The 27,671-nt window shown below is 41.4% G+C and overlaps 1 protein-coding gene across 6 annotated transcripts in view; it reads right to left on the bottom strand.

Annotated features, from left to right (window-relative positions):
• Positions 1–27,671, bottom strand: part of LOC146205356 (transcription initiation factor TFIID subunit 4-like) — a 90,804-nt gene that overhangs the window by 61,232 nt on the left and 1,901 nt on the right. For 3 of the 6 annotated variants that reach the window (XM_084590014.1, XM_084590016.1, XM_084590018.1), the window contains exons 2-3: positions 22,569–22,655; positions 11,145–11,177 (exon numbers count right to left, since the gene is read on the bottom strand). The exons of 1 other annotated variant lie outside the window; for it this stretch is intronic. In XM_084590014.1, coding sequence (XP_084446140.1) covers positions 11,145–11,177; positions 22,569–22,655 — 120 coding nt within the window. The remainder of the gene's footprint in view (positions 1–11,144; positions 11,178–22,568; positions 22,656–27,671) is intronic. 2 more of the 6 variants (XM_084590017.1, XM_084590019.1) reach the window with 2 other exon arrangements.

The following is a 27,671-nucleotide window of genomic DNA, read 5'->3' as shown; positions in this document are numbered from 1 at the left end:
CTTTCTAGGCTCATGGAACAAAATCCCGTGCGCGAGAATTGCGCGCGAGATTTGTCATATTCCGCGAGATGTGTTCTTATCTAGAGTTCCTGCCATCTGCAATTCCACACTTGAACGTGCGCCAAGGAACGCCCCGCGAGAGGAGCGATGATGTACTGTCCAAACTTACGCTTGCAGGAGAAAAGGTGACAGATACGGCACCTTTCCTTTCCTTAAACTAACTATAATTATATGTAGTACCGCAACGAACACTAATGAGAGGCAAATGATAGGAGAGGAAGGGTAGGTTTTCACTATTCTCCTCTTAAGAGACATCTAAAAAGCCCTGTAATTTTTTTATCTAAGGGCATACTGGAGAGAGTAAAATATAATTAAAACATGACAAGCACTACTCCTAGGAGAAAAAAGAACAATGTGCACTTGTGAAAATCAGTGCTATTGTCTTGAAATGTGGTCATGTGGGGTACTACAGTGATAGTAACAACGTTTTTCTGCAAGAAGTTGCCTTAGTTGTTTTTATGTAATTTTCAATTGTAATGCTCGATCTGTACTATGTGAGGCAAGAGTTTTTCATTTCCACCATTATCTCATGGGATATTCTGGCCAGCGTTCTGTCCTTTTAAAAACAGTCTTTGATTATTATCCAATTGTTCATATTCCTTTGTCCGTTGTGACAGAGTTTAAACACTTACGAATTATTTTAGTGTGAAAGCACTTCTAGCCTAGCACAATGGATTCCCCAACTTACCGAATCCATCTACCCAAGTGTTCATATGGCATAATAAGCCTAGCCTTACTATGCATGGTTACTCAATGAAAAAGCTAATTAGAACTAACCAAGCACAAGTTAGGAAATGAAGTCTGAATACACACTGGCATAATTATACCTTCTTAAGCTTAAAGGTCTGTAAGGTCATGTTGCAGTATAATGTTGCTGTCTGAACACACACTGGCCACCATTATATCTTCCTAAACCTAATTAAGCTTGGTTAGGTTTAACTAAGCCTAACAGGCCTATCTAAGCTCATGCATGAAGTGTGCCTTAACACATAAATTTTGCACTTAGCTAAGACTAAACAACTGCCAACTTTTTCGAGCACCGTGTCCTAAAATGCTCATGAAGTACTTAATGGCAAAGGCTAGCCAGGTGCTAATTTCTTGTGTCGCAACTTCATACAGATTCCACTACGGTAAAAACAAATCTTGTATATCACAAATGCACCTCTGATCTTAGGAGTGTACATGCAGGATATGGAACTTGGCAATGAAAAAGAAAATACATATGCTAGAGCGTGCATAGAAGCATGCCACTCGATCTGCGATGGGTGACTACTGATTTCGCAAAACTGGTCACCTAATACTGTGAAACGACTGGGGTGGCCCTTATTCTGAGAGGTGTAACTACTTACGTCTACCATTGCTTTTTAACATTCTAAACAAAAAAAAGAACTAATGGTGAAACTTGGCTAAAGAGGTCAGCTTTCATGTCCGCCCGCGTGGCCGACAACATGAAATTATGACAGTATAATTCCCCAATTCATTTTTTCAAATTTTCCTTTTCCCCTGCACTTGACAAGACAAAATCTTGCTGTACCAAGCTATCACTAAGCCTCCATCGTCCCCTTTCACACAGCTACATGGCCATATTTCTAAATCTTAACACAATTTAATAGTTGCAGTGTCTTTCAGTTTCATTATACATGCATTTTTTATATTGCAAACTGCCCATCACTGTTATATCGCTGAAGTGTTTTATAATTTGTTTCTCATTTGCATTATCTTTCGTTTCGTTTGAGGGGTTTAAGTCCCAAAGTGGCTCAGGTTATGAGACGCCGTAGTGGAGGGCTCCGGAAATTTCGACCACCTGGGGTTCTTTAACGTGCCCCAACATCGCACAGCATACGGGCGCCTTGCTTCTTGCCTCCATTGAAAAGAGGCTGCAGCGGCCGAGATTCAATCCCATAGTCTTGAGCACAGTAGCCAAGCACCCTAACCACTGTACCACCACGGCTCCGTACATTTGCATTATGGATGTATTCTGTGCATTCCCTCTTAAGGAATGACCACTGTACATTATGTTTCACTTTCCACCTGCACTTAATGCCCAGAAGGGTGCTATCAAAACTTGTACAAATAAATAAATAAAACCATGCCATCATCATAAATTGGCCTGGTTTGGTTTGTAGGGTTTAACATCCCAAAGAAATTGGCTATGAAGGACACCATAGTAGAAACCTCCAAAAATTTCGACCACCTGAAGTTTTATGCCCTGATGCTGGACTCGGGCTAAGATGGATGCAGCATTGGAGTGCTCTAGATTAATTCTGAACATCAAAGATTCTTTACTGTGCATTGATAGTATACGAGCATTTTTAAATTTCGCCTCCATGAGACCACCGCAGATGGGAGTCACTCCCATAGCCTCAGCAGAGAAGTGCTAGTGAGCTGTGCAGTTAAACATATTCTTTTAGCAGCACACAGGCAAAAATAAATAATAAGTTTGATCACGCCACAAAAAAAATTAACAATTAAAGAATGAATAGACAGCATCATCCCTTACATTTAAAGGTATACTGAATAAAAAAATTGCCGCCGAGATTTCCAGCACAGATGGCAGCTATCGCATTGGGAGTGACCAAAACAATCTACTTTATGAACAGAAATGAGCGGAAAGCAAGTATTTTAATGAATATTTCTCAAATCGCCGCACCTAACGGGCTCCTGTGAAAGCTCTGGAAAAAAAAAAAAACGGATATCACGTTACATTTACCAGCCTCCCTCATGCCTCCCTAGCCACCCCCATCGCGAGCGGTCGCACCTGTTCATTTTTCCTTTCCCCTGTGGCACTCACAAAACGCATAAACACTTTCTTTTTTTTTTCTTTTTTTGCTGCTTATATGCCTGTGCACAATGCATCTTTCCCTCCCAGCGCGCAAACAATTGTTCGCAATACGCGCCCTCCGTACACGTCTCCCTCAACCTCTCTAGTATGCAGCATTCCACACTTTGCAGCATTGTGCACAGCGCGAAGCGGGGGAACCAACACTGCGTGTAGCCATTCAACCAACTTCAGGTGCGGGGGTGGCGGGATCGCGGGGCTATGACGTTGCTGAGGGTAAATGTGATTTCACACCCGCCGGCTCACAGTCGGGAGCGCGCTTCCTCTGACCCGGCACCACTCAGAAAACGTCAAAAATACAGCCATCCAGTAAAAACTAACCCGAATTATGTGCATGTACTAGTGTAATTGTGTCTTAAGAATGCAATTGTGGTGCTTTCTCAATATTCTGGGATATTTGTTCAGCATACCTTTAAAGTACAAATTACGCAATCAGTGCTGGCTTAACCACTGAAGCCAAAATTTGCACACTTCAAAAGTGCAGTTAGCAAGATACAGACTAGCATAAGTAAAACATATATTCTACACCAAGGTTATGAACATATAAGCATTTGTTGTCTAGGAGCTCACGTGTTAATGAACACATAAGCAGCTGTTGTTTAGGAGCAGTTTCCATGACAGCCAAGCAAGCCTGCAGAAATAAACTGGAGACTGACTGTAATGCATAACTAAGAAGTGGCTCATCACTGCCAATGTTTACACTGGCAAGCATAACCTAGGTGCTGCTCTAAAGGTCTTATTTGAAATGAAAACCATTGGTATCGGTTTAGTTTAAGGCTTTAATGTCTCAAAGCAATGCAGACTGTCAGGCAAGCCATAGTTGAGGGCTTCAGATAATTTTGACCCCCTATAGTCCTTTAATGTGCATTGACATCACACAGTTTCACTGGAAGACTGCTGCAGCCGGGACTGAACTCTAGTTTTCTATCTCAGTAGTTGACTGGGCTAACTACCGAGCCATTGCAGTAGGGCATCGGCACAGGTGTTGTGAGCAGTGCAAAGCTGGATATAAAACAGGCATGTCGTATTTTGGGTCTACGCAATGCTCACTGATAGAGAAGCTTTGTAGCTCATCCCAAGGCTGCAAAAGTCCAGTAGCGAAAACACGCCTCACCACTGTCACTTTCAGACTCATCACATTTTGACCATTGTGACTCCCAAGTATGAATGCACTTCAAGATGTAACCAAATACACAGTGAAAAAAATTTTTTTTTAAAAAGACGAAGCCTACTCCATAGACTCCGGAGTTAAACAAATGGGTGCGACATTTTCACACCAAGAAAACTTCCAAAAGGAGTGACAGGTAAACAGGCAAAATTTTCATTTTCCAAATGCTACAAATACAAGTATAAAACACTACATTTTCCCGCACTCACAAACACAGACTTGTGAAGCCTCCGCTTTTGTGCACTGCACCCAGACTCCAAGTCAGTGTAGTGAACGCAACCATTTTCAATGTCTTGAAAAAATATATATATACTGAGCAACTTTACCTGCACACAGACAAACATCTACAACTGAATAAGTGGCAAGAAGCAGCATAGCTCACTCAATATTTTTTGCTAATAACCCAAACCACAAAGAAGGCCATGCTTTACTTAGGCATATACAGACAACATGGATTCACTACAAAGAACCTGCTACCACTACAAACCATAATAATGAGATGCCAGATGCATGTACTAGAGTTGGCATAGTATAGGGAACTAGAAACACAAGAGAACTGCTCTCCAGTAAGTCGGCCTGTTCATGAATACTTGTTTATTAGTGGTTGTCAGAAAAGGAACTTCAAATGGGGAGAAATTGCCATCAAGCTTAGGAATTTGCTCCCATATATACATATTATATATATATATATAGGATGCGAGAACATTTAACGTACTTGGCCGCTTAAAAAATTATAGAGCGAAGGGTACGCTTCATTTAAAGAAACATTTTATTAGACTCGACGTTTCGACCAGAAGCTGGCCTTCATCAGGAGTCTGATGAAGGCCAGCTTCTGGTCGAAACGTCGAGTCTAATAAAATGTTTCTTTAAATGAAGCGTACCCTTCGCTCTATATATATATATATATATATATATATATATATATATATATATATATATATATATATATATATATATATATATATATATTATGCTATGGAACAGTTCATGGGAGACACACAACCTAGCCAGGAAGTTTTCCCAGCATTTTGATCGATATTTCAAGCTTTCACCTTTGCCCCTTTAAAATTGATTAGGCTTTCCTGAGTTGGGTATCGACGAAAAATCCCGAAAGCTTTAATTTCCTCTTCTTTAACGCCCCGTTCACCGAAAATCTGGCATAGGCGGCTGCCCGCCAGCATTAGCGCTGCGAGCAAAAAATCACGAGCATGGCCTTGGCAAGCGGTAGCTGGCAGCTGACGTGGCCAAGTACTAACTGGATGTAGGGTTGCCTGACATGCTTGGCAGGAGGTGCCAAGCAATGGGAGGGTGATATCAGAATCAGCCTGCCCTTGCACTCACGTTATCCTTAGGCCACGCAGGCATGTTTATTCATATGGTTTGGTTAGAGCAGGGCTTTTTATATGTGGGCTGGTAGCGTACGCTATAGCATCATACCCTTAAAGGCGGTGCTTAAGTGTCCCCTACCATTTTTGTTTCTTAGCATTACTGTGCATAACAGACCTTGCGATTCTTTTGCAGGTCTGGGGAATGGCTTGGTAAGCTGTGGCAATGATGCATGTTATGAACACACTGTTAAATTCATCGGCACTAAGACTGTCTCAAAAGTTCTCTAGGGTGGCTTTTTCTTGCCCAGCCAGCCAAATTCAACTTCCAATAGTGTGGCTTGTTTAAGGTGATTATGGTGAAGATGCCAGGCTAGTAATGACCGACAGATGATCACTTCCATAAAGGTTATCCAGGATTTAGAAAAGGTAAAAACACTTAAACAAAAGGACATATGTTTAGGCAGCACATTTTTCAGTGCTTGGAAGTAGTATGCATGTTTGCCCGTCCCGTATTTAGAAGGCAGACATTGACGCAGGGAATAATACCTTTTAAAATCCGGCCTCTGATGCCAGTTTTTTTCACTTCCCCAGAAAAGAAAGTAGGCATTAAAATCCCCAGTTTGAACCTCACAGTTAAGCGAGGTTCAAACTGCTCATACTGTTACCGTTTGAAATGAAGCACAGTGACCGCAACTGCTTCATATTTGGTTTTAAGAGAGATTCTCCGAGTGCCAACACCCCTTTGACCCCAGTAGCAGCACCTCCACATAGCCGGCTTGATTGCTCTCAGTCACAGAGTAGCTCGCGCAGCCTGCTTTGGGGGTGGTGGAGCAGCGTTACCTAAATCCACCAAGGGCACGGATAGACCTGCCCATCTCATTGAGCATGGCCTGGGTAGGTGCCGAACACCTTTGTGATGTTGCGCCTTGTTGCACCACAACAGAATATGCTGAATTTTGAGTACCAAAGCCACTCGCGCACTTCACTGAAGGTGAAATTTTCTTGTCCTGAGAGTGATAATATTTTTCTACACATGGAAGGTGTGTGAGTAAGCCGCACGGCTAACTTCACAGTCCGCACAAAGATGGGGTTCAACTTCAGTCATCCATGGAATGTTCATGAGTGGCACACTTTGTACAAGCAAGTTGGTCTTGGCAGCTTTGTGCACAGTGGCCAGGCTTTTGATGTTTGAAGCAGTGTTGTGGGTTGGAAAGTAAGGACTAAGACTGATTTTTGTGTACCCAACCTCCACAAAGCCACGAAGTATACTGAACACGTAGGTGAGGACAAAGTGCTTGGTTTCAATATCCGTTGTTGTCACGCCATATTTTGATTCTAGATACATTAGTTACGTTTTGCTCTTTCAGTTCTTTCTTGATTGTGTACTTCAAGTCATACCAGAAGAGACACAATGAACGGTGTTCAATGATTGGTTTAAGCTAATCACAATGGGTAGATCTCTGAAAGCGGTTACTCCTGAAAACTTCTTGTACTGACTGTGATACAACAAACTTCCATACAGAGGTCTCCATATGCTACTTTTTTAATCTTATATCCTTGGCCTATGGTGTCAGTTAAGGTCTTTGAAACAGCGAATGATGAGACATGCCTTGCAGTTTTTCTGAATGATCTCTGCGGACGACATGAAGTTGGGGAAAAGTGCTCTTGGTCCTTGGGAAGAATTGGGCAGTTTGGTCAGGGCGCTCTCATTTCAGAGGGTGATCAGATGAAAATAAACTAGCCATAATTGTTTTTTCGGCCAGGCTGGCAGCTATCCAGCAAGTAAGAAGATGGGGAAGTTAAAGATGAAGGGCAGTGCAGAAAAATGCGACTACTCATGTCCTTCGATCAGATCAGCCCGGAGGTGCACAGGCCTGCGGAAAAAGTGCTTTCGTCCGGGCTGCTAATGTGGCGAACACCAAGAGTGTCAAGTGAGCATAAGGATGTCCCACACGTGCCCAAGCTATACACACGTGCATCCGTTTGCAGAGTGTGGCACGAAACAAAATTTTGTTTGCGTGCACCGTTTTATTTTGGGGGCACTAGTACATACCTCAGCCATTCCCATATTCTCACTTCAAAAAAAAACCCAGCAGCACAAATGTTTAAAAAAATGGATGAAAGGGCCTACAAGTGCTCAGCACAACCCATAAACCCATACAGGTCAAACCCATACAAAAAATGTGTGTACTTCTCATTAACATAGCCTGGCTGTATTAACCATTAGATACACACACATGAGAAGGGACAAGCTGAAGCAGGCTGCCTGAAGCTGTAATAAAAGGCACATTTCCACTGTAGAGACACATTATTTTTCATTATTTTTGGGTGGCCTCACCATATATCATGGCCAAGCCACATAAACTGACTGATCATGCTTAGTATGGTCTAAACAAAAGGAAAAGCTACAATTGAAAACGAAACAGTAGGAGGCCATTTTAGTCTCCCTCAGCTCTTAGCTCATTGTGGAAGAGGCTCACTCATCCAAGCATTTTGAACAAAATTTCACACTGTCAAACATGGAAAAAACTTGAAATGCTGCTCTGATGGCCTCTCTCAATAAGCAGCTAGGACACTGTGCAACTATTACCCTGGTACCAGAGTGGAAAAATGCCACCCACTATGGCAGAATCACATCATATGGTTTGGTAAAGATGGAAGGACAGCTAACCAAGTAATAATATTTTATGTTAGAAAAAAAATGGTTATAAAAAAATTGTAATAGCAAAAACCAGGAGTACTGAGGCCCAAACAGCACAAGAGACAAGGCGTGCAAACTGCAACAAGTAGCTAAAAAAATACATGAAGCTTAAATAGTAAAATAAAATTATTAATTCTGAAATGCTTGTAGTACCATGGCTAAAAATATCACAATCTGGCATATTTAGGCAACAAACCTGGTATAAAACAGAAAAGGTGCACAAAAAGTATCAACTGCATGTAGAAATTTTATCCTGTTAAAGTGTGCTTACAAGAGCCACGCCAGAGCTGATACAATGCCCTTCAGTACTCTTTACTACAAGAGCAATGCAGCCCTTTGTGGTTCATAAGGCTAAAAGTAACAAGCACAATAAGACATATTTTAAGTGAACAAGTAAGTCACTTAAGTAGGCAAATAAGTAGGAAAATATTCAAATATGTTTCACTGCAGACACGAACACAGCATCTACCAACATCAGGCAGCAGCAGTAAACACTTAATATCTTACTCAGTCAGTAAGAGAATATGTTCCTTGAGAATAAATCACAGCTACACTCCATTTCAAAAGATGTTTGCACAAGCCCCCTATATTTTTCATGCCAGGTCATTTGCTTCGGAATGGCTGCTCAAGATTATCAAAAAGCTCGGCTTCTGAGCGCCGCTCCTTGATGCTCATCAAAAACTAGGTGTTCATTGCAATGAAGCACATTTCTGCATTGAGGCGCTCGCATCTGCAGAAACCCCTGCTTCATGCATTGCCCTTCGTTCTCTGTGACGATCTGTGCTTGCGATTCTTACGAAGCACTGTGCGCGCCACATTTCAGAGAAGCAGCTCACCCCTTAATTCATCATGATGAGCACCTAATTTTGTCAAGCTACCCACTCGGGCTACCTAACACTTGGTGGAAGAGGTGATTAGAAAGCGTCGCAAGGTGCATTCAGTTAGTTCTCTACACATGACGCGGCCATGAGGAGCAGCACCAGTACTGGAGGGACTTTTCTTGTACAAGTACTTGACACACGTGCTTAATTTCGATGCGTATATCACGTTGAAGAGTTTAGAACAACTCTTTTTAGGCTGAAGGCACGTCCATTTACAGCCTTGCGCTTCATCCAATCTTCAGGAGCAATAAAGAATGGTACCTTCTCCTTGCAGAGCACGTAGCCACGACTGCTGCAATGAAGGAAGCCCTTTTTTCCAGTGAGCGTGTAATTATGCTGTTGCTGACGAAGCCAAATGCAGAAAAACACTCAAGACCAAGGTATTAATCTGCAGTTCTAGTTGAAGAGAATGCCCGAGTCAGTCCTGCAAATCCCCATACAATAAATATGCTCCTGTAAGCTGAGCTGCCGACTATGATACAAGGGACTGTTGTTGGCATGAAGTTACTGAATGGCTCTTTTATCAGACGAGGCAACCTACCACTGGGGCATCTTGTGGTGCCTCTCCATCGCTGCTTCAAATGAGTCTATGCTAAGAAACGAAGTAATGTAGACGGCAAGAGGAAGTACGAAAGCTCAGTCTTGCTTAGAATTTGGCATTTAACTATGTAAAAGATGTGTGTTTTAATGTTGCAGTGTTTTATTACTGATGCAAGTAGTGGGATTTCAGCGCGCGTGCAGTTTCTCCGCAGGAACTCCATAAGAATCGGCGAAAAATATAGCCCCCTAAACAACATGCTGCCACTAGCGGTGCACATAAATGGCTACTATCTCGCCGCAACATGGGTGTTCCTACAAAGCACTATTCTTTCTTCCGCTATGGCCTTTAGCGTAACGGTCAACATCCTTTGATCTCGGCGCCTATGACCAGCATGAATAATATAGGGGAATATGGTTTGCAGCACTATGAAAGGTAACAACGAACAGGGCTGTCGAGATGATGCACACAACACGACTGTGTCCCTGCACCAATTTTATGTAATCGTTGACAGGTACATATAGCAACAAAATCGTGTAGTATGAAGGTCCTGATTGGCCTGGGTTGCCCTTAACCTTCATAGTGCTGAAAACAGTTTGAGAAACAGAGCATACAGATCACACCAGATGAAGGAATTCATAGGAATGACGTCACATTTTAATGTTTTGACAGTTTGAGTGGTAAGACACATGCTGCCCAACAGGGTGAACTTTTGAAAACTTCATAAAGCATGTGCATGATTTTCAAGGGTAAAAAAAATAAACTCTGAACTCCTCATGGAACATACAGCACCTCTCAATTTTCTGTTTAAACACAGCTTCCTCATCAGAAGCACAGATTTTAGCCATCATATTTGCCAGCACCTAAAAAGTCGTTAAAAAATGAGAGTAGCCTGTTTTATAGTGGGAAATACTTTTCATTCATTTGCGATGTGTTTCATAACTCCCATGTAGCAGCACTGATCAATGAATACCATTACTACATAATGTGTGTGCATAATGAAGCATTGATGTTACTGATGCATGCACATAGTACACAAAGTAAACACAAGTTGATGTTAAACATGTGCAGTTTCTTACAATCACTTTCTGCCAAGAACCCCCACAGAGCAGTGCTGGTGCCTCTTAACTAAAGAGAACAAATTTCCATGCTTGCGTGTCAAAGGGTGCTTAGCAGTGAATTTGCAAACGACAAATTGTACCAGTGGAATATACCCAGATTTCTTTTGCCTACCAGAGCTTAGTTGTGCCAAAAAAATTGTCTCCCCTCTATTACACACTACCTCGATAGATAACAGACATTGACATTAATGTAGTACTTCTAGGTGCAGCACTGACAGACAGTGCATATCCTTGTGCAACCCTGCCTCAAATGAATATGCACTTGAGGCCCCTCGGCTGTATGTAATGATATGGCAAATAACAAGCTGGCACAAACTGGCTCTGGAGGTACATGCTGTCAGAAGGCAAAGAAACACTTGCCAAGAGAGTGGCAGGATCCCAAAGATGTGTGAGTGTAAATTATGCAAAGGTGAAAAACCAACTTGCCCAGTTGTTCTGGACATGCAAAGTGCAATGAAAAAGTGAGCAGTGACCCCAAATTCCAAGACCAGTGCTAGCTTATACTCACGTCATGTTCAGGAGGCCTATGGTAGCGGTATCTCTGCAGAAAGAAGTTGCGCACTACAAATTACAACACTAGATCAAAAACAGTACACTCTTCCCACCAAATCTGCTACGTAACAAATAACTGGTGCGCACAAATGCACACGGACATACAATAAATAGGCTACACCTACTAAAACAAATTTACAAAAAGAAAAGTAACTGACAAACTACCCTTGCCTTTGGGACAACGCCGTTGTGCTGCCAAATTTCACAATGGAAACACCCCCTAGGTAACTGTAGTCTAGATGAAGACTTCAGCCCTGCCCCCACCTATCCTGCAACACTCCAAAAGTCAGTTTCCCTGAATAGCAACCCCTTTATCCTTTCCTTTCAACTGATGCAGGTGGAGCGTAACATAGTGGGGCGCTATCACGGCTTGTTTTCTTCATTTTTGTTTTCTGCGCCGGCACGCGTTGAGTTGAGGGGGGAGAGGAGGAGCGTCATTTCTTATTGCCAATATTTTCAGTGCTAGTGATGCTCGCTTAGGACTGATGGGATACCTATTATTCGTGTGTGTGTTTCATAGTTTTAGTAAATAGCTTTTCATGGCCCCTTTAACAGGTGTCATGATCTTGGTATCAGAGAATTTGTTTACTGTCCTAACCAAGAATACAATATGAAGAAACACTAAACCTAGAACCAGCAGGAGAGAACTTTCTAGGGGGCATTAACTGCCAAGATACTACAATAAATGCAGGCCAATACTCGACAACTAAATAACAATATTATAGTGATTTGTCTGCTCCACACTGAGCATTCAGCAAGCTCCTTGCAAATACTAACAGTAGCCGCCAACAAATGACTAAAAATGTTCCTTCAGCACCTTTCAGGTAGGAATGGGCTCATTCCTTCAATCTGTAAATTATGCCAATTATTCCTTCAATTTGTAAATTATGCAGGTGCAAATTGGCAATCTGAAACACTCCTCTGAATTGGCTATGAAGCAAGGTGTCTATAGAATCTAGGAATCACACCATCATGGATCCATCAGAATTTAGGATCCGAATCCAAATACCCCAGCTAAACATACGGGGAAAGAAAAGTGCTCTCGATCGTGAATTACAATGCACAATATGTGAAGTGTTTAGGAGCAACAAAAAATCTAACAGCTTTGCTTTCAACAACTATGTTCCTCAAAAATATGACACATGACTGTTCAGAGCAGCTACCATGTGAGTGTAGCCTGCCTATATTTAGACAACAAACTGCCTTTTGAATGCTAATACTAACGAAAATAATGCTTAAATGCAATGGCTACAAGCATATTTTGACAGGTCATAATAAGACTCAATTTCTTTGTAAAAGGAAAAAGCAAGAACTTGTTGAAAAATATGCAGTGGCAGGATAATGCACTCTTGACTGACTGTTGCAATCAACAATACTGGTTAAATAGTTAACTATGGCACTCCTATCATGCTAAGTGATAGTGATAAACAGATTCTAAGGCAAAGCCTGACCCTCTGCCCAACGAATAACAGCTTTAATGAATATGAACTTCACCGAGATATAACTGAATTTGCAAGAAGAATGCGTATTAACGAATTCTTCGCTGAAAATCCAAATAATGTACCGGAAGCCTCTAATCTACTCAGAGCCCTCAGCACATGGTTTCCTGATAAAGAGCGCAGCCCCGAACTGGACCTATACATTAAATCCGTCTCAAAAGAAATTACTGAAAAAACAAAGCTGGCTCGAAAGCCCAAAAACCTCTCTACAACTGAAAGAGCAACTCTTGACAACCTAGCTTCTGGAACTGACTTAGTCATCAAGCCTGCAGACAAAGGTGGTAGCATAGTGATTCTCCCTGTTGAAAATTACAAAAAAGAGGCAAATAGACTGCTTAGAACTCTTGCCACTATGAGAAGTTAAATACCGATCCGACAGAACAGTTCAGTGAAGTCGCCCTGAATAAAATAAGAGATCTATTTGCCAGAGAACTAATTACCGAGATGGACTATAAATTTCTTCAGCCGTCAAACAAACAAGCAGGTCGATTTTATCTACTGCCCAAGATCCACAAGGTTTCCGCAGAAGCATTGTTTACCACAGACATACCAGGAAGACCAATTGTTTCTAACAATAATGCGCCCACAGAAAACCTGTCAATATTCCTAAATATCCACCTAGCAGACCTCCCGACCCAGCTTCCTTCATTTGTGCAGGACACACCTCACTTTCTCCGAATTATTGAGCGTATTAATAACACCACCAATCTGGCAGATGATTGTATACTTGTCACACTTGACATCGCGGCATTCTACACTAATATTCCTATCGATGAAGGTATGGACGCCCCCTCCCAAGTATTAATCAACAACTACCATCCGCATGCCTCTGAAGTTTATCTCTTGCTCCTTAAACTAGTCCTAACTTTAAATTATTTCGAGTTCGATTCATCCTATTATTTGCAGATATTTGGAACCAGCATGGGTACTCCATTCGCACCGACTTACGCGAATATATTTATGGGAGTTCTAGAATTCAATATACTAAATTCATTTCCGGAAAAGCCACTTATATACCTTCGCTATATTGACGATATTTTCATGATATGGCAGCATGGATCAGAATCCCTTCAGTTGTTCGTTTTGCATCTTAATAATCATCACACTAGCATTAAATTTACTTGTCAGTAGTCGCAATTAAAAGTAGACTTTCTTGACACCACGGTGTCAGTGGAAAATGGAAAACTTAAAACTTCATTGTACAGAAAGCCAATGGATAAGCAACAATACCTAGATTTTACGAGTCATCATCCGAGACATTGTAAGCAAGGAATATTTGTAGGACAGGCGACACAGCTTAGAAGAATACGTAGCGATGATAGTGGCTACCTAAACAAACAACATTCACTGAAAGCAACCCTAATCCAGAGGAACTATCCCGGCAACTCCCTTAATAAAGCCCTCGAAAAAGCAAGTGCTTTAAACCGCAACAATGTGCTCACGAAATGACCAAAGGCCAACACTGAATGCCAGCCTTCTTTTGTAACTAAATACTCCAATGCCCTTCCAAACATAAACAATATTCTGCGGAAATACCATTCCATGCTAACGTGTAATGAACGCCTGAAGAAAATATTTCCGGAGGCACCTGGGTAACATACAAACGTAGCGCAAACCTCACAGATATTCTAGTACATTCTAAACTCGACAACAAGCATCCAACACAACCCCACCCTTGTTCTCGACCTAGATGTAAGACGTGCTGTAACATACAAAAAGACACCACGGTTAAAAGTAATGCAAGCGATTTCATTTTTCACATAAAATCAGGCTTTAACTGCACATCTTCAAACGTTATCTACCTTCTAGAATGCTCCTTCTGTCATAAACAGTACATTGGAGAGACAGGGCAACCAATGAGCATAAGGCTTAATGGACATCAGGCAGACGCAAGCAAAAACCTCTCGAAAGCAGTTTCCCAGCACTTCAATCAAAAAGATCACAAGTTCGAAGAAATTAAATTACATATCCTCCAGTCAGGCTTTAAATCTGCAAGGGACAGAAAATATAAAGAAGCATATCTAATTCATACATTTAGAACGTTGGAACCAGCAGGAATAAATATATCTAAGGGAACGTTAGAATCCCTTAGGTATATTCCCTCGGCATCATAACTATCCGGGAAAAGAACCCCACATAGCGTTAATTGTACAGTTTATTCACAACACATTCCCTTCCGCAATAGGATAACCTATACATGTTCCTCTGAACACATTTCCTCCTTATCACATATTGCTTAAGGTTGTCCTCGAACTTTTTTTTTTTTTTCATGTCAGTTGTGGTTCACTGTGCGGTTATTATCCTGCGACTTTGTAGTTATCCCCTCCCCCAACCTTTGCAGAAAGTTTTAAGAATTGTTCCCCTTAGATATATGCCTTATCAGGGCCCTTTGCAAAGCCTGTCCCTTTGTAAGGTGTATTTACACCAAACCCGCTTAAGTGGTGACTAATTATCTACCCGGTATTGTAGTTTTTCCTAGTACTGCCACTTTTACTTCTTTTGCAGGCCACAGGATCCCTGGTTCGAGGCCGAGAAATACATACTTAAGAATTTTTTTTTTTCATGTCAGTTGTGGTTCACTGTGCAGTTATTATCCTGCGACTTTGTACTCCCCCCCCCCCCCTACCTTTTAAGAATTATCCCCCTTAGATATATGCCTTATCAGGGCCCTTTGCAAAGCCTGTCCCTTTGTAAAGTGTATCTGCACCAAACTCCCTTAAGTGGTGACTAATCATCTATCTGATATTGTAGCTTTTCCTGGTACTGCCGCTTTTACTTCTTTTGCAGGCCACAGGATCCCTGGTTCGAGGCCGAGAAATACATACTGAAGATTTTTTTTCTTTTTTTGTTCACTCAATGACCTACTTTCTTCTCACCCATCCTCCCTTCCCCACTCCTCCACACCTACTTTCTTCTCCCCCACTTTCCCCTCCCCAGCTTTTCTTCTTCGGAAGCAAAAGCATATTTAAACCCCTGCCAGTGATGATCGCTTTGCCCAGAAGACAAGTCCCCTAGTTGAAACGTTGGCTCAACCTGCGAACTGAGGTGTACCCCATTTACCCTTGTTCAGTGCTCCTTCATACCATGAAAGGCTAAGCAAAGATGCTCTCTCATGGCCATTTTATTCCAAAAGTACCAGTTTTAAATTTCAGCAAAGTATAGGGCACCTTTCACTGAAAGATAAGTAAAAGTATGCCTTATACTAAAATTCATAGTAAACAGTGTTTAGCTCAAGTAGTTTTTCACATAACATATGGGCACAACAAGAAATAATTACTAATTTTCCACCGTGCTTAAAGCGACAGAGACCGAAATATGTGGTGGGATTATGGTCGAAATGAAAAATGATTTTTACCTCATATAGTACAGATCAAGCACTGCAATATCCAAGTAAAGAGGATTTATAGTTTCAATTTGGTACCAGTAAAAGCATACGACCAAGTGGACGAAACACTGTCAATATCAATGCAGTACCCACGTGATCACATCACGAGAAAATGCTATCACTTATTTTCTGAAGTGCGCAGTGTTCTTTTTTTTTTTCTTTTTTTTTCAAGAGTGCTCATCATGATTTATTGTATTTAGAGCTCTCTCCAGGGTGCTGTTCAATAAAAATTACCCCTCCTTTCATCTAGCAAATGATGCGCTATTAGCGTGTGTCACTAGATGACGCTACAGTGTTTCGAATTCCATGGATAAAGCGGTAAGCACAGCCCATTAAAACTTTTGTCAATGAGGCATACGTTCCTGTGTCACAACAGCATTGAATGTGTAAAGTGAAATGGACACTACTCTACACTAAATATCTCTAATTATTGCCTGGATGATGAGGCTTATGTTAATTTCCAGTACATCTCTTTTGTTGACTCTCAGTCATCATCGTGATTGCTTCTCATGGTTTCCAGCATCGGCCTACATAAAATCGGTGCACGCACTAATTGAAAAATCCTTGGTAACATTTTTCTACAGTGTTTCTAACAAAAACGCTATGGAATCAGCCACTTCAGGCAGAAAGCTTTCCACTGTGCCAAAAAAAAAAAAAAAACTGAACACCTGAATTCCAGTGTTCTGTCCCTTTAACACACTGAAGAAATTCACTACTAATTACACTAGATAAGAAATAAGACGCGTCATTCAGTATTAACTGTGCACTGTTTATAACTATGGGTCGGAGTTTTTGGTTGAAACTGATAAGTATGCCGAACTAAGATTTCAAAATATGGTTTTAATTAAAAAAAGGTGAGTATTCTTGGCAAGCAAGGCATAGCATGAAGGCTCTTGAGTATGCACTGCACTCAGTCAGAGCTTAAAATGAACTTATAAGGAAGCCAGGGGCGTGATGCTACAGTATTGTTTGATAAGTAGCGTAGCTGTGCAATTTAAGGTACTGCTCTGCTAGCTTATGCATCTCTACAGAATGAGAAGCACCACCTCCTTGCCGCCTGCTAGCTAACCACTATTTGTTCATATCATCACCACCTCTGGCAGTTAAGTAGGTTTACCAACTGCACATAGAAGACTGACATGAGACTGTGTAAGAGTGTCACGAGTTATCATAGTAATGCCCCGCCCTATCACTCAACTCATCAACCTAGTCCTTAGAAACTAATCCCCACTTGTGTTAGAAACTAACTCCCAGTAAACAAAAACTTGCATTTTGTCTACTGGATATATTGTTTAATTTGCTTCACTTCTTTCATGGCTATAGAAATTACTTCTACAAGCACAGATCCAGTACTACCATTTACACATTAATTAATAATAAATAAATTTCTCATGCAGACAAAAACATTGAGACTGACTCATGTGACTTTGGGCACACAGGACTGTCACATTAATGCCCCCAAAAAAGCCGGTAACTTCACTGAAAATAACATTCACAAAACAAAATGAATTTCACATTTTAAAATAAGCATAAAAAAAGTTAGCTGAATTTTCAGTAAAATAAGACCTAGAATGTACAACCACATATTTACAACATATTATTAATACCCCTGTCACACGGGCAGTTTCAATGCCCTTTGAGTCAAGGGAGATCAAACTCTATGGAGATTGGCCGCTGCCACACAGCGGTTTTCATTGACGAATGAACAAAATCGACAGACTCAATGACGTTAACGAATGACCACGGGAATGCCAAGGAACATTGAGAGCAGCCCCGCACTCACCATAAGGTGAAATACAAGACAAACTTAAAAGAAACAAAACATCTTCTGGATTAAATATTTAGGCTACATTAACCAGTTCATCAACTAGCTTTTGGAAGTCAAGATGATCACTCTGTAGTATGTGTGGTGCTCAGATGTAAACAAACTGACACTGTTCTGGGGTGTCTTAGCTGTTCTGTGGCAGTGTGACGTGCTGCAGCGTTTTGCTCATGTTCGCCTTTGAACGCACTTTGCAACAACAGAGACCAAAAAGGGCCCCACAAGTGCTTTTAACGATAGCAACTACGAACACAGTGAAGATGACTGCCAAGCTGTGGCAGCATCACTGGCGCAAAATGAATGCGGTGCCTGTGGGTTATGCCAAGCTGTAAGGTATTTGAATACCCTTCTCCGTACTAACTTTCAATTAAAAATAGCACGCAGTGCGATATCCACCTCGTTTTATCCTGCTTCATTTCATATTTTTGCTAGATGTTGTTACCCATGGCACCATCTATCGAATCATACTCTCACTAATCAATGATCATTAAAATTTGCCGCATGACAGCGGTGCATCTCGATAACCGTCAAAAATTTTAATGGCCCCTGACTCAAAGGGCAATAGCTCATGTAACATAGGTATTAGAGCATTTCTTTTCGAGTCTTATTATTATTTCGATTTTGGAAACAAAAGTCAAGCAGTGTCTTTTTTTTTTTGTTCAAAACTAGAGACAACTTGGTTTTTCAAAAAATCATTCCATAATGGTTTTGCTGGGTTACCTTTACTAGCAACAGTGAACTATCTGAAGATATAAAATACTCAACTTTGAATTACTTTATAAAATATCTACAAGTCGCAGTCTGCATTAAAATTTTTATTAAAGCAGCACATCTGTTTCCATGTGCTGGTGCGGACAAAAGTAAACGGAGCACGCATTCTCCTTCTAGTTTTTCACGCACACCATAACTAAAACTCGCAGTCATGGTACGTGCGAACCGGTAGTAGACGCCAATGCCCTTCCACATGGACAAGTATTGTTTTCTTATACCTAGTGCAGAAGGCGCAATTATAATTTGAACAAAAAAGCGTGCTCCGTTTACTTATGTCTGCACTAGGCATTCCCACCACAGGGCACCAACTGCAAAAGAACTTCTCCTAAGATGACACTATAAAATGAATAACACATACTAAAGGAAAGCTAAAGCTGATAATAAATGACAACACCATTCTATAAAAGGTTCAGGTTTTCACAATGATGAGCCAGATTTTCTTGAAAGCACCTTTTCAGGTTAAAATCAAATTCAATCCATTTTCTATACACTCAAACAGCTGAAATCAGTTTTTAACAAAAACAATGAGGCCCACATATAATGCTGCAATACTGTCTTGTTTTTACTGCTTTTACAACTATTGCTATTATGTCTCTTGTCCCCTGCTCCACTTTACGTTTTGTAATCATGTCATACCAACTAGCCCCTCATCGCTCACTCTTGGAAGTGCAAACACATTCTTCACAATAACTTTCTTCAGCTTACCCCTAGCTATGTTATCACAGACTGGAGAAATCCACATTTAGGACCCTTTATACAACAGCGGGTCAAGATTGCCCCCACTAGTTCCAAGGGCCAGCAAATGGACAATCATGCATATATGTACAGTATTTTTGCATACTGAATACTGCCGAACTATCAAATAAACCATTCAGTATATCCTTATCTTCCATTAATTGGCCTGCTTGGTGCTCTGTGCGTTTTCACAAGCGCAAGTGTACAGTTTGAAATGATTCCGACAGAAAAAAAAAATGAATTTGAAAAACTGAACAACACCTCTCAAAGTAATTTTCAATTCATGTGTATTTTTATGTGTTTAAAAACCAGAGACAGATACATTTCTCACTTGAGGTTTTTTTACAACGTTATTGGTACCAATGGCTAACCCTTTTTTCTACAAACCAAGTTGTCAAAACAGCTTGTAATTGATGTCATTCAGTTTCTAGAGCTATTCTAAGTGCAATTTTACCGGTTGTATGCATGTAAGACATGCATGAAACTTATGACATATAAAGGGTTCCACTACATCTTCCCTACCTTCGTTAGCTACGCTCTTTCAGTAGCACTGAATGTTTTAATATGATCTCGTGTAACATGTATTGATATTTTACAAAAAACACTCATGCAATGTTTTACGCATTGTATCATGTATGCCGCTTCTGTAATAACAATTCTTAATTTGGCACAGCAATGATGAGACAAAAAAAAAAATGTTTAGCTAACCGCTAACAACCACAATCTTCAAAAACGTGCAATCACTGTCAAAAGAGTGCAGTCTGTGCATGATAGGCAAGCATAGGGTAGTGCTGAACCGCTAACACTCTAGTGGCATTTATACTGTCCGGACTCTGCAGCAGTAAAGGTGCTGCAAAAGCTCTATTATACAGTCAACCACATGCGGGCCTTTTCCTTTAGTAGACTACACACACTGTACTAACTGTACAGTGTACAGTGTACAGTACTGTACTGTCTCAATAAATAATTTCACTACAATAATGTCTTTGTGCCTAAAGTTTCATCATAAAATTGAAGTATTAGAGGAATGCGGCCGCTAACATAAACCACATGAGACGCTACTAGGCCATTCAGGCAGGTTTCTGGCTCAAATTTGTTAGTAAAATGCACAAATACAGGACAATCTGCAGCAAAGATAATGGTGCTAGCACAATGTAAATTTCACGTCATTTTTCCACACTAGAAAGACACTGGAAAGATGTGGTTTAGCAGTCGAGCCACTCGACTGCTAAAACCAAAATAACTAGTCACAGAGGCAATGTCAATGGCCACTGACTCGATAGGCAATGAAACTCTCAGGGTCCATACAAGCGCTGCCACATGGACGTTTCAATGATCACTGAGTGGTGCGCATGCAATCTGACACATGGCCTTAGGTGCAGTAACATGTCGCAAAAGCATGACATGAAGCAGTAAACCAAAAACTGCATACTGAAGATGAATATTTAATTGAAAATTACCTCACAAAACCTCTCACAGTTCAACACAATCCACTAACAGCTATTGCTGAGCAACAAACGGTGACAATCTGCCCAGTGGCGTCACTGGGTCACCCGCACCCGGTGTGGAGGCACAACGCAGCCCCCCCATCTGTACCCGCGATTTAAGCACCGAATCGCAACTTCCTTTGTACCTCCTCTGTGCTCATGGTTTGCGTTGAAGTTCGCTTTGCACCCAATCATGCAGTGCGAGCAGCATTTTTTTCCTTTTTAACACTTATACGCAGTGATCGTGCCCCACGACTGATAATTCAGTATGACTTCACATCAAAAGCACATATATCCGAAAAAGGCAGAAACATAAGCACGTTAAGTTGCGAGAAAATTCACTGAGCAAGAGGCTTAAGACAGGTGATTGCCCAGTACCAGACCATAAAAACAAAGCGGCCTCTGAACTACGCAATGTGTAAACATTAAGCGTGTGAATCATTGTAGCCGTATGCACACAAATATAACAAGGATGTGAAGTGGTAACTGCTACAATGACTATAGCAAGTAGCAATGCAACTTCGCATACATATCTAAAGACTATCAAAAAGAATCAGCGAAGACAATGTGATAACCCGTATAGAAGCGCCTGCCTGTGTCATCCTTGGGTTAGTTCTTATCACACTGGTTACACGAATTCAGCGTAAGAATAAGTTTCCAACATGCAATAAACAACTACACTAATGCCGGTAATAATGGCTCAGAGGAAAGGAATGGTGAACACAAATGATGCCAGTCTATGCACGTTATCACTCGCACAAGAATATGCATAGGAATGACAAATGAGAACTAGAGAGGCAAATCTATAACTCAAGGACAACTGGAACGCACAGTAAATAACTAAAGTCATGAAACAGACAAGCCTCAGGACCTTTAACGGACATGCCAGAAAACACGACACTTGCAAAAGTAACAAGGAGCAAATAATTACGTCTGCCGCATATACAAAATTTAAAAGGCTTACACGTATCCCTCGAACGTATTCGTTAAACAATCAAGAACTGACCGATATACAAAAAATTTGAACACTTAAGACCAGTTTTCTTCATGTAAATTATAATAAAATTGTCACGGTTATTTTAAAAGCGGACATTCACGCAAAGAGTGCAAGGCGAAAGTACAATTAAGAACTGACCTATATAAGTAAAATTTTGGTGATACGAATTTGGTTGATATGAATTCACAAAATTTCCCGGCCGGAATGCATTGTGTACAATGTGCAAAATTTCGAATGTTCCGGTCACTCTCCCGAGCCACTACGAACTCGAAAGCGCGAACTGCACCGCAACCTTGAGCACTACGCGATCGCCAGCCGCGCTGTATGTACGCATCACGAGCAGTTTGCGGTGATGCGTGGTCTGCACATCGTAAACTTCGCGACTGTAAAAGAAAACTGTGTAAAGAAAAATCGAAACTCAAATCAAAATTTTGCTTTCCTGGCTTCCAAGACTGCGAAGCTGCTGATCACTTGATCAAAATCCATGCTTTTTGCCAGCTCACTTTCAATAGACAATAATGCCAACTCTGGTAGCCTAAACTGACCTATTTTAGATCTCAAAAAGTTTTTTTTATTAGTTTCAGCACAGAAAACCTTCCCGCACACGATGCCACAGACACACATACCGTGAGGAATAGCTACAGCCCTAATGACAGGTTGAGAAGGGAGTCTACAAAATCTCACTTCGTAGTGAATGTCAAGAAGTCCAATGCTGCCCAGCTGTTGGCGACTTCGAGGGCAATTCCGGCTGCTTTGAAGTGTCTTCTCATCCTAGGAATTTCGATAAGGAGAGCGGTATCAGACAGCCCGTCATAGAATTCAGTAAGTTTCGGAATAGAAACTTTGAGCTCTAGTTGAATAAAGAATGTTCGCTTAGACAGGTCCAAACAGAGCTGCCACATCTCGAATCGATTTTGGATCTTGTGCAGAGCTCAGCATAAAATCTATCAATGCACTCCAGCATCGCCCTCTTATTTTCTTCTTGCAACGAAAGTCCCGAAACTCCGGCTTGTTCCACTGCCATCCTCTTCCTTAGCCTGACACGCCTCTCAACTGCAATTCCAAGTTCATTGCATTTTATGAGCGCCTGCTCAACAGCATTTTCTATAGAAGACCACGTTCCTTTTCGAAAAAAAGCTTTAGGGCCTCCAAATTTGCTACTACTTTGTCAAGGGATAGTCCTTTTGTCTGCAAATGCAGTTGCGCAACATTGACTTCGTCAAGTACTGAACCGTACAAATAATACAGGTGCCCTCCTTCTCATTTTTTTTGCTCTAGTCAAAGCGTAGTGATCAGACTTGCCATCCCCTGAGCAACAAGCGTTCTGTGCCTTTTTGCGTTTTGAAAGTGTGAGGCGGATGTGTGACTGGGCTGAGGAGCGAGAAAAGTACAGGAGATAAATGAACAAGACAATATACAAAAGACTGCTGGAGAGATGCTGCCAGCGGTCCTAGCTTGGGAAAGGAGAGTGAGGTGCACATAAACAAAAAGAGGGGATGCAGCGGCGCCGCCAACGGTTGGGTGTCGTCTAACACGCTCCTGCGATGGGTATCGGGTTAATGCTGGTCTTTCCAGGGTACACGCACCTACATAGGCCCCGTCCAACTCCTTTGTCCTGATGTCCCCGTCAACACACCCGCCTCGGCGGCTGTGGCATTCTCAAATTCTCAAAAAACCACATCCGGCTTTCCAGCGGCGCTCTCCGAATGAGCCTACTCTCCGGGACGATTTATGGTCGATTCCTCGGGCATAACAGCTTGGAGTCTCTAGCATAAACTAAGGAATGTGTTTTCAAGCGCTCCTTAACAGAATAATTTGTTCCATGAGGAGATCACACTTGTCATTCAGTGTCCCTACCAATGCGCGCCTTTTCGAGTATTTACACAATTTATTTCGCCCCCCACCCATTCCCCCATCTAACTGCTGCACCCCCCCGAGTGTTGCATCCGGTGCAGACCGCACCCCCTGCACTCCCCTCGCGACACCACTGAATCTGCCCTTCATGTCAAAAGCATTAACATGCCATCAGCAAAGCTGCCTGGAACCAGTAAGGCTTTTCTGTTGTGTTCACAGCTACTATCACTGCAGTGGTTATGCTGCAATTCTCATTCTCAGTTGTCATAAAGAGCCCTAAGAGGCAAAAACAAACAAAATGCGGGAACATGATGCACCAAAAATGTGGAATTGCCTTTTTTACTTCTGACAACCTGCAGAGGCGTCATTTTTATGAGTCAATAAAAATTACTTTGCAAAGAGGTTAACATAGCTTGAAATTTTATAATTAAAGCAAAATGATTTTCACTGTTTAAGTTTCTATGCCTTGTTTTCTTCAAAATATGATGAGCGTGAGGCCTTTGAGACTCTAAGGGCCTTTGAGACTCTAATAGCCATTCGAAAACCTCCATTTTCCACAGTTTTGATCCCCACCTAGGTCAACGTTCATTAAAAACTGCCGTGCCACACCAGCCGCTTTGCATTGATTCAATCGGTATTGAAACTGAGTGTGTAAAAGAGGTACAAACCAATACAGAGAGCTTTTATCGCAACAAGTACCACCCAACATTCACGCATCAGTCTCTATGATGAGGGCATGGGTGATGTTACTATAGCAATAAAAGCATGAAAATGCAAACAGCTTCACATGAGACTCTTTTGTCACAAAAGCAGGAATACACATAAAAATTTGTGTGAAATGCAGTGAATGTGGTCCAAGAGCACTGAACTTAATTTTCTGAAAATAAATAGACCAACCATAAATTTGTCTTTAGCTTTAATTTGGCCTAACCTACTTTACAAAAACAAATCAAGAATGCTTGCAAAATAAAAAGGACCTTCAACGACAAAATTTCTGCAGCCTGGAGGTTTTTTTTCCCTTTGGCAAGAGGCAAACAGATCACAAGGCTAATTTCATTAAACCAAATGGCATGACGATTGAGAGAGAGTGCATATGACATAGCTTACATTTGAGCAACGGTATTCAGCTAGTTATGCCTCCCGGCATGCAACTTATTTAATTAATGATGGAGGTGAAAGGTGTTACGCTTGAATGAAAATCTGGCATGTCCTCTTTACTAGGCACACCTAATATCTGAACATAGTTTCCACCAGTGGTGCTGCTCTGCTCTTCAGTAATGGTGCACATCATTACTGACGAATGAGGCTGACTGTTTTATATGCCCCGTGATGCACATCATTACTGACGAATGAGACTGACTGTTTTATATGCCCCGTGTGAAGCAACGGTCATGCCGCTCGTGGCGGAGTTGGTAAGTAATTCCGGGAGTGGAGCCGAACGCGTTGTCTGCCAGCCGTGTGTTTCTATGCAGTCGTCGCGTCATGAATTCGTTTTCCCACAGCATTTCCATCATTGCATAAATAGTATCCGCTGCCAAAGCACTGTGACACAAACCCCAGGGCATCTCCAGCAATAGTTTTTCCTTAGAATAATGTTTGAAACCTATAAAGGATGCACTGAGCATTGGATTTACTCGTTCCAGCTCGGCAAGTAAATATGACTAAGAAAGTACTCTTTGAGTTCACTTCAGATTACCAACCCACTTGTCATTCCTGCCTTATATTCAATTATGAAAGCAATTGAAACAATATTGGTGCGTCATTGTGAATTTTGTGACGATTGTTACCATTCCCTTTTAGATACAAGGAAACAAAATATTTTGGTTACTGCGTAAACCTGTATAATTTGTTTATTTAGTGTAGTGCTGCATATTTTTGTGGAGCATGATTTTTCAAGTCATGCGATAGGTTTTGAGAGCGAAGTAAAGAGAGAGATATGATGAGTGTCAGGTACGAGATTTAATGAATTCAGCATGGTGCTTATCTTTAAATATTTTATCATTTTACATAAGCGCATAACCTTTACGAAGCGTATAATTTATTTAATGCTGCAAACGCTACATCTATTGCGTTTCATCCAATTCCAACTGTGCACGTTACGAAACGTGTCATTGCCACTGTTCAATCCAGTCACGGCGCATGCCGTGGGGAATGCTTTAAGCATGGGACACCTAATTAAGTATCGCCTATAATGATCAGCATGCGATTGCATTGTCAGACATCGTCCACATCTCAAATTCGGTAGGTCCACCTTTATTCAGCTTGAACCAGCAAGCCTTCACAACTCATATATGAGTGTGCATCTGTCACGTAACACGAAAGTTCTGGGTTCGACTTCCATCTCCACTCAAAGTTACTTTGTTTTCATTTCCGCTTAGTTATCTTCCTTTCATTTACGGAACTTCCTTGAGAAATTTAGCGTCAATCTGAACATTTCAAACAGCTCCTGAACTTTCATCGTTATTTTTCATTCACGGCCAACGACGACGACGCAGGATTTTCTGCAACACAAGACCCCTCGCGGCATCGCATTAAAGTCTTGTAAATTCAGTTAATGCAGCGATATACCTATAAGAGAGCAGTGCTGGCACGATATAGTAATAGCGAGTGATGCAGAATGTCTCAAATATTGGGTCGAGGCGCGTTACCATGAGCACCCATGAAAAGAGCTTAGTAAAGGCAGAGCAAATGAAAAAGAAAAAAAAAAACCCAAATATTCTGCAGAAGTAATTTATCAGTAGATGCAGCATACCCACAGTAAAGTGGGGCTCAACAATGCAGCTAGTCATTTAGTGCTTGTTTGTAGGAGGCACCTAGCCTACATTAGTGCCTCCTATGTAAGCCTACATTAGTGCACACATTAGTTTCTCCCAGATGGCTCCAACATCATCAATGTTTTCGCTTCTACACACAGGGGTATTCCAAGTTTGTTTCAGGTCAGCATAGAAACAAAATCGGCAGGAGCTTAAAAAACAAAAATCCCTGCCACGAGAATGTCGGCAATTGTCGCAGCGACAATTCAGCAGCGGCAACTATACTTCGTCTCACAAGGAGTTTGCAGCACTGCAAAAGGCAGAGGCACCCCGGTCCAATCAAGATCCTACATGCCTCTCGCCCCCAAATTGGCCGGGGTGACAGTAGGAGCACAATTCTCTATTATAGTGAGCAGGGGCGAGAGGCAGTTAGGAGCACAATTGCAAGGGCTCCTCTGCCTTTCGCAGTGCTGCAGATATCTTGTGAGACGAAGTATAGTATCCCGGAAGCACTTTTGAAAATGACTACTAGGCGTGTTTCAGTGACGCCCCTATAGGCAGTGCACGGGGCGTATGTAACCCAACTCACAGCCCTGAACTCATGCCTTCAGACTCTGGCTATTTCTCCAAGACGAAACATTTGCAATGTGTGCCTCCCAGGTTGTCCAAGAAGAGGTCATTAATGCAACGCATCAGCATTGTTACACACAGCTGCTCTCATTCTTTTATGACGTTATGCAGCGCCTTGCACTGTTCGCAGGAGTGCATCCCAACTAGTGGATACTATGCCAAAAACCGGTGAGTTCAGACATGGGAAAGAGGACATTATAACTTTAATTTTAATGTATTACTCCATTCCCTGCTTCAATAAATATGTTGCAGCCGACAAGGCAAAACTTACTTCACACCTCTTGCATTTATGTCATACGGCAGCCAGGCAGAGTGAAATAACCTGTGGACAAAACTATTCCAACAGTAACATTGAAAATTCAACCTGAGAAAGTAAAACTGCAAAAATAATGGCAGAACGCAATATTGAGAAGTTTTACTCTTAAGAAAAAAACGAAGTTTCATTCAGTGTTTCCATTTATTAATACTGATAATGAGCAAAATGATGTTAGCAATATAAGAATAAAATAACACTGTTGTAGCATGTCCATCACTGTTCCAATAACCATTG

Source organism: Amblyomma maculatum, chromosome 1 (genome assembly GCF_055883805.1).
Source record: "Amblyomma maculatum isolate TAMU_Amacu chromosome 1, ASM5588380v1, whole genome shotgun sequence".
Taxonomy (NCBI): Eukaryota; Metazoa; Arthropoda; class Arachnida; order Ixodida; family Ixodidae; genus Amblyomma; species Amblyomma maculatum.
Note: the sequence above shows the minus strand (reverse complement) of the source record. Positions and strands in the feature narration are given on the sequence as shown.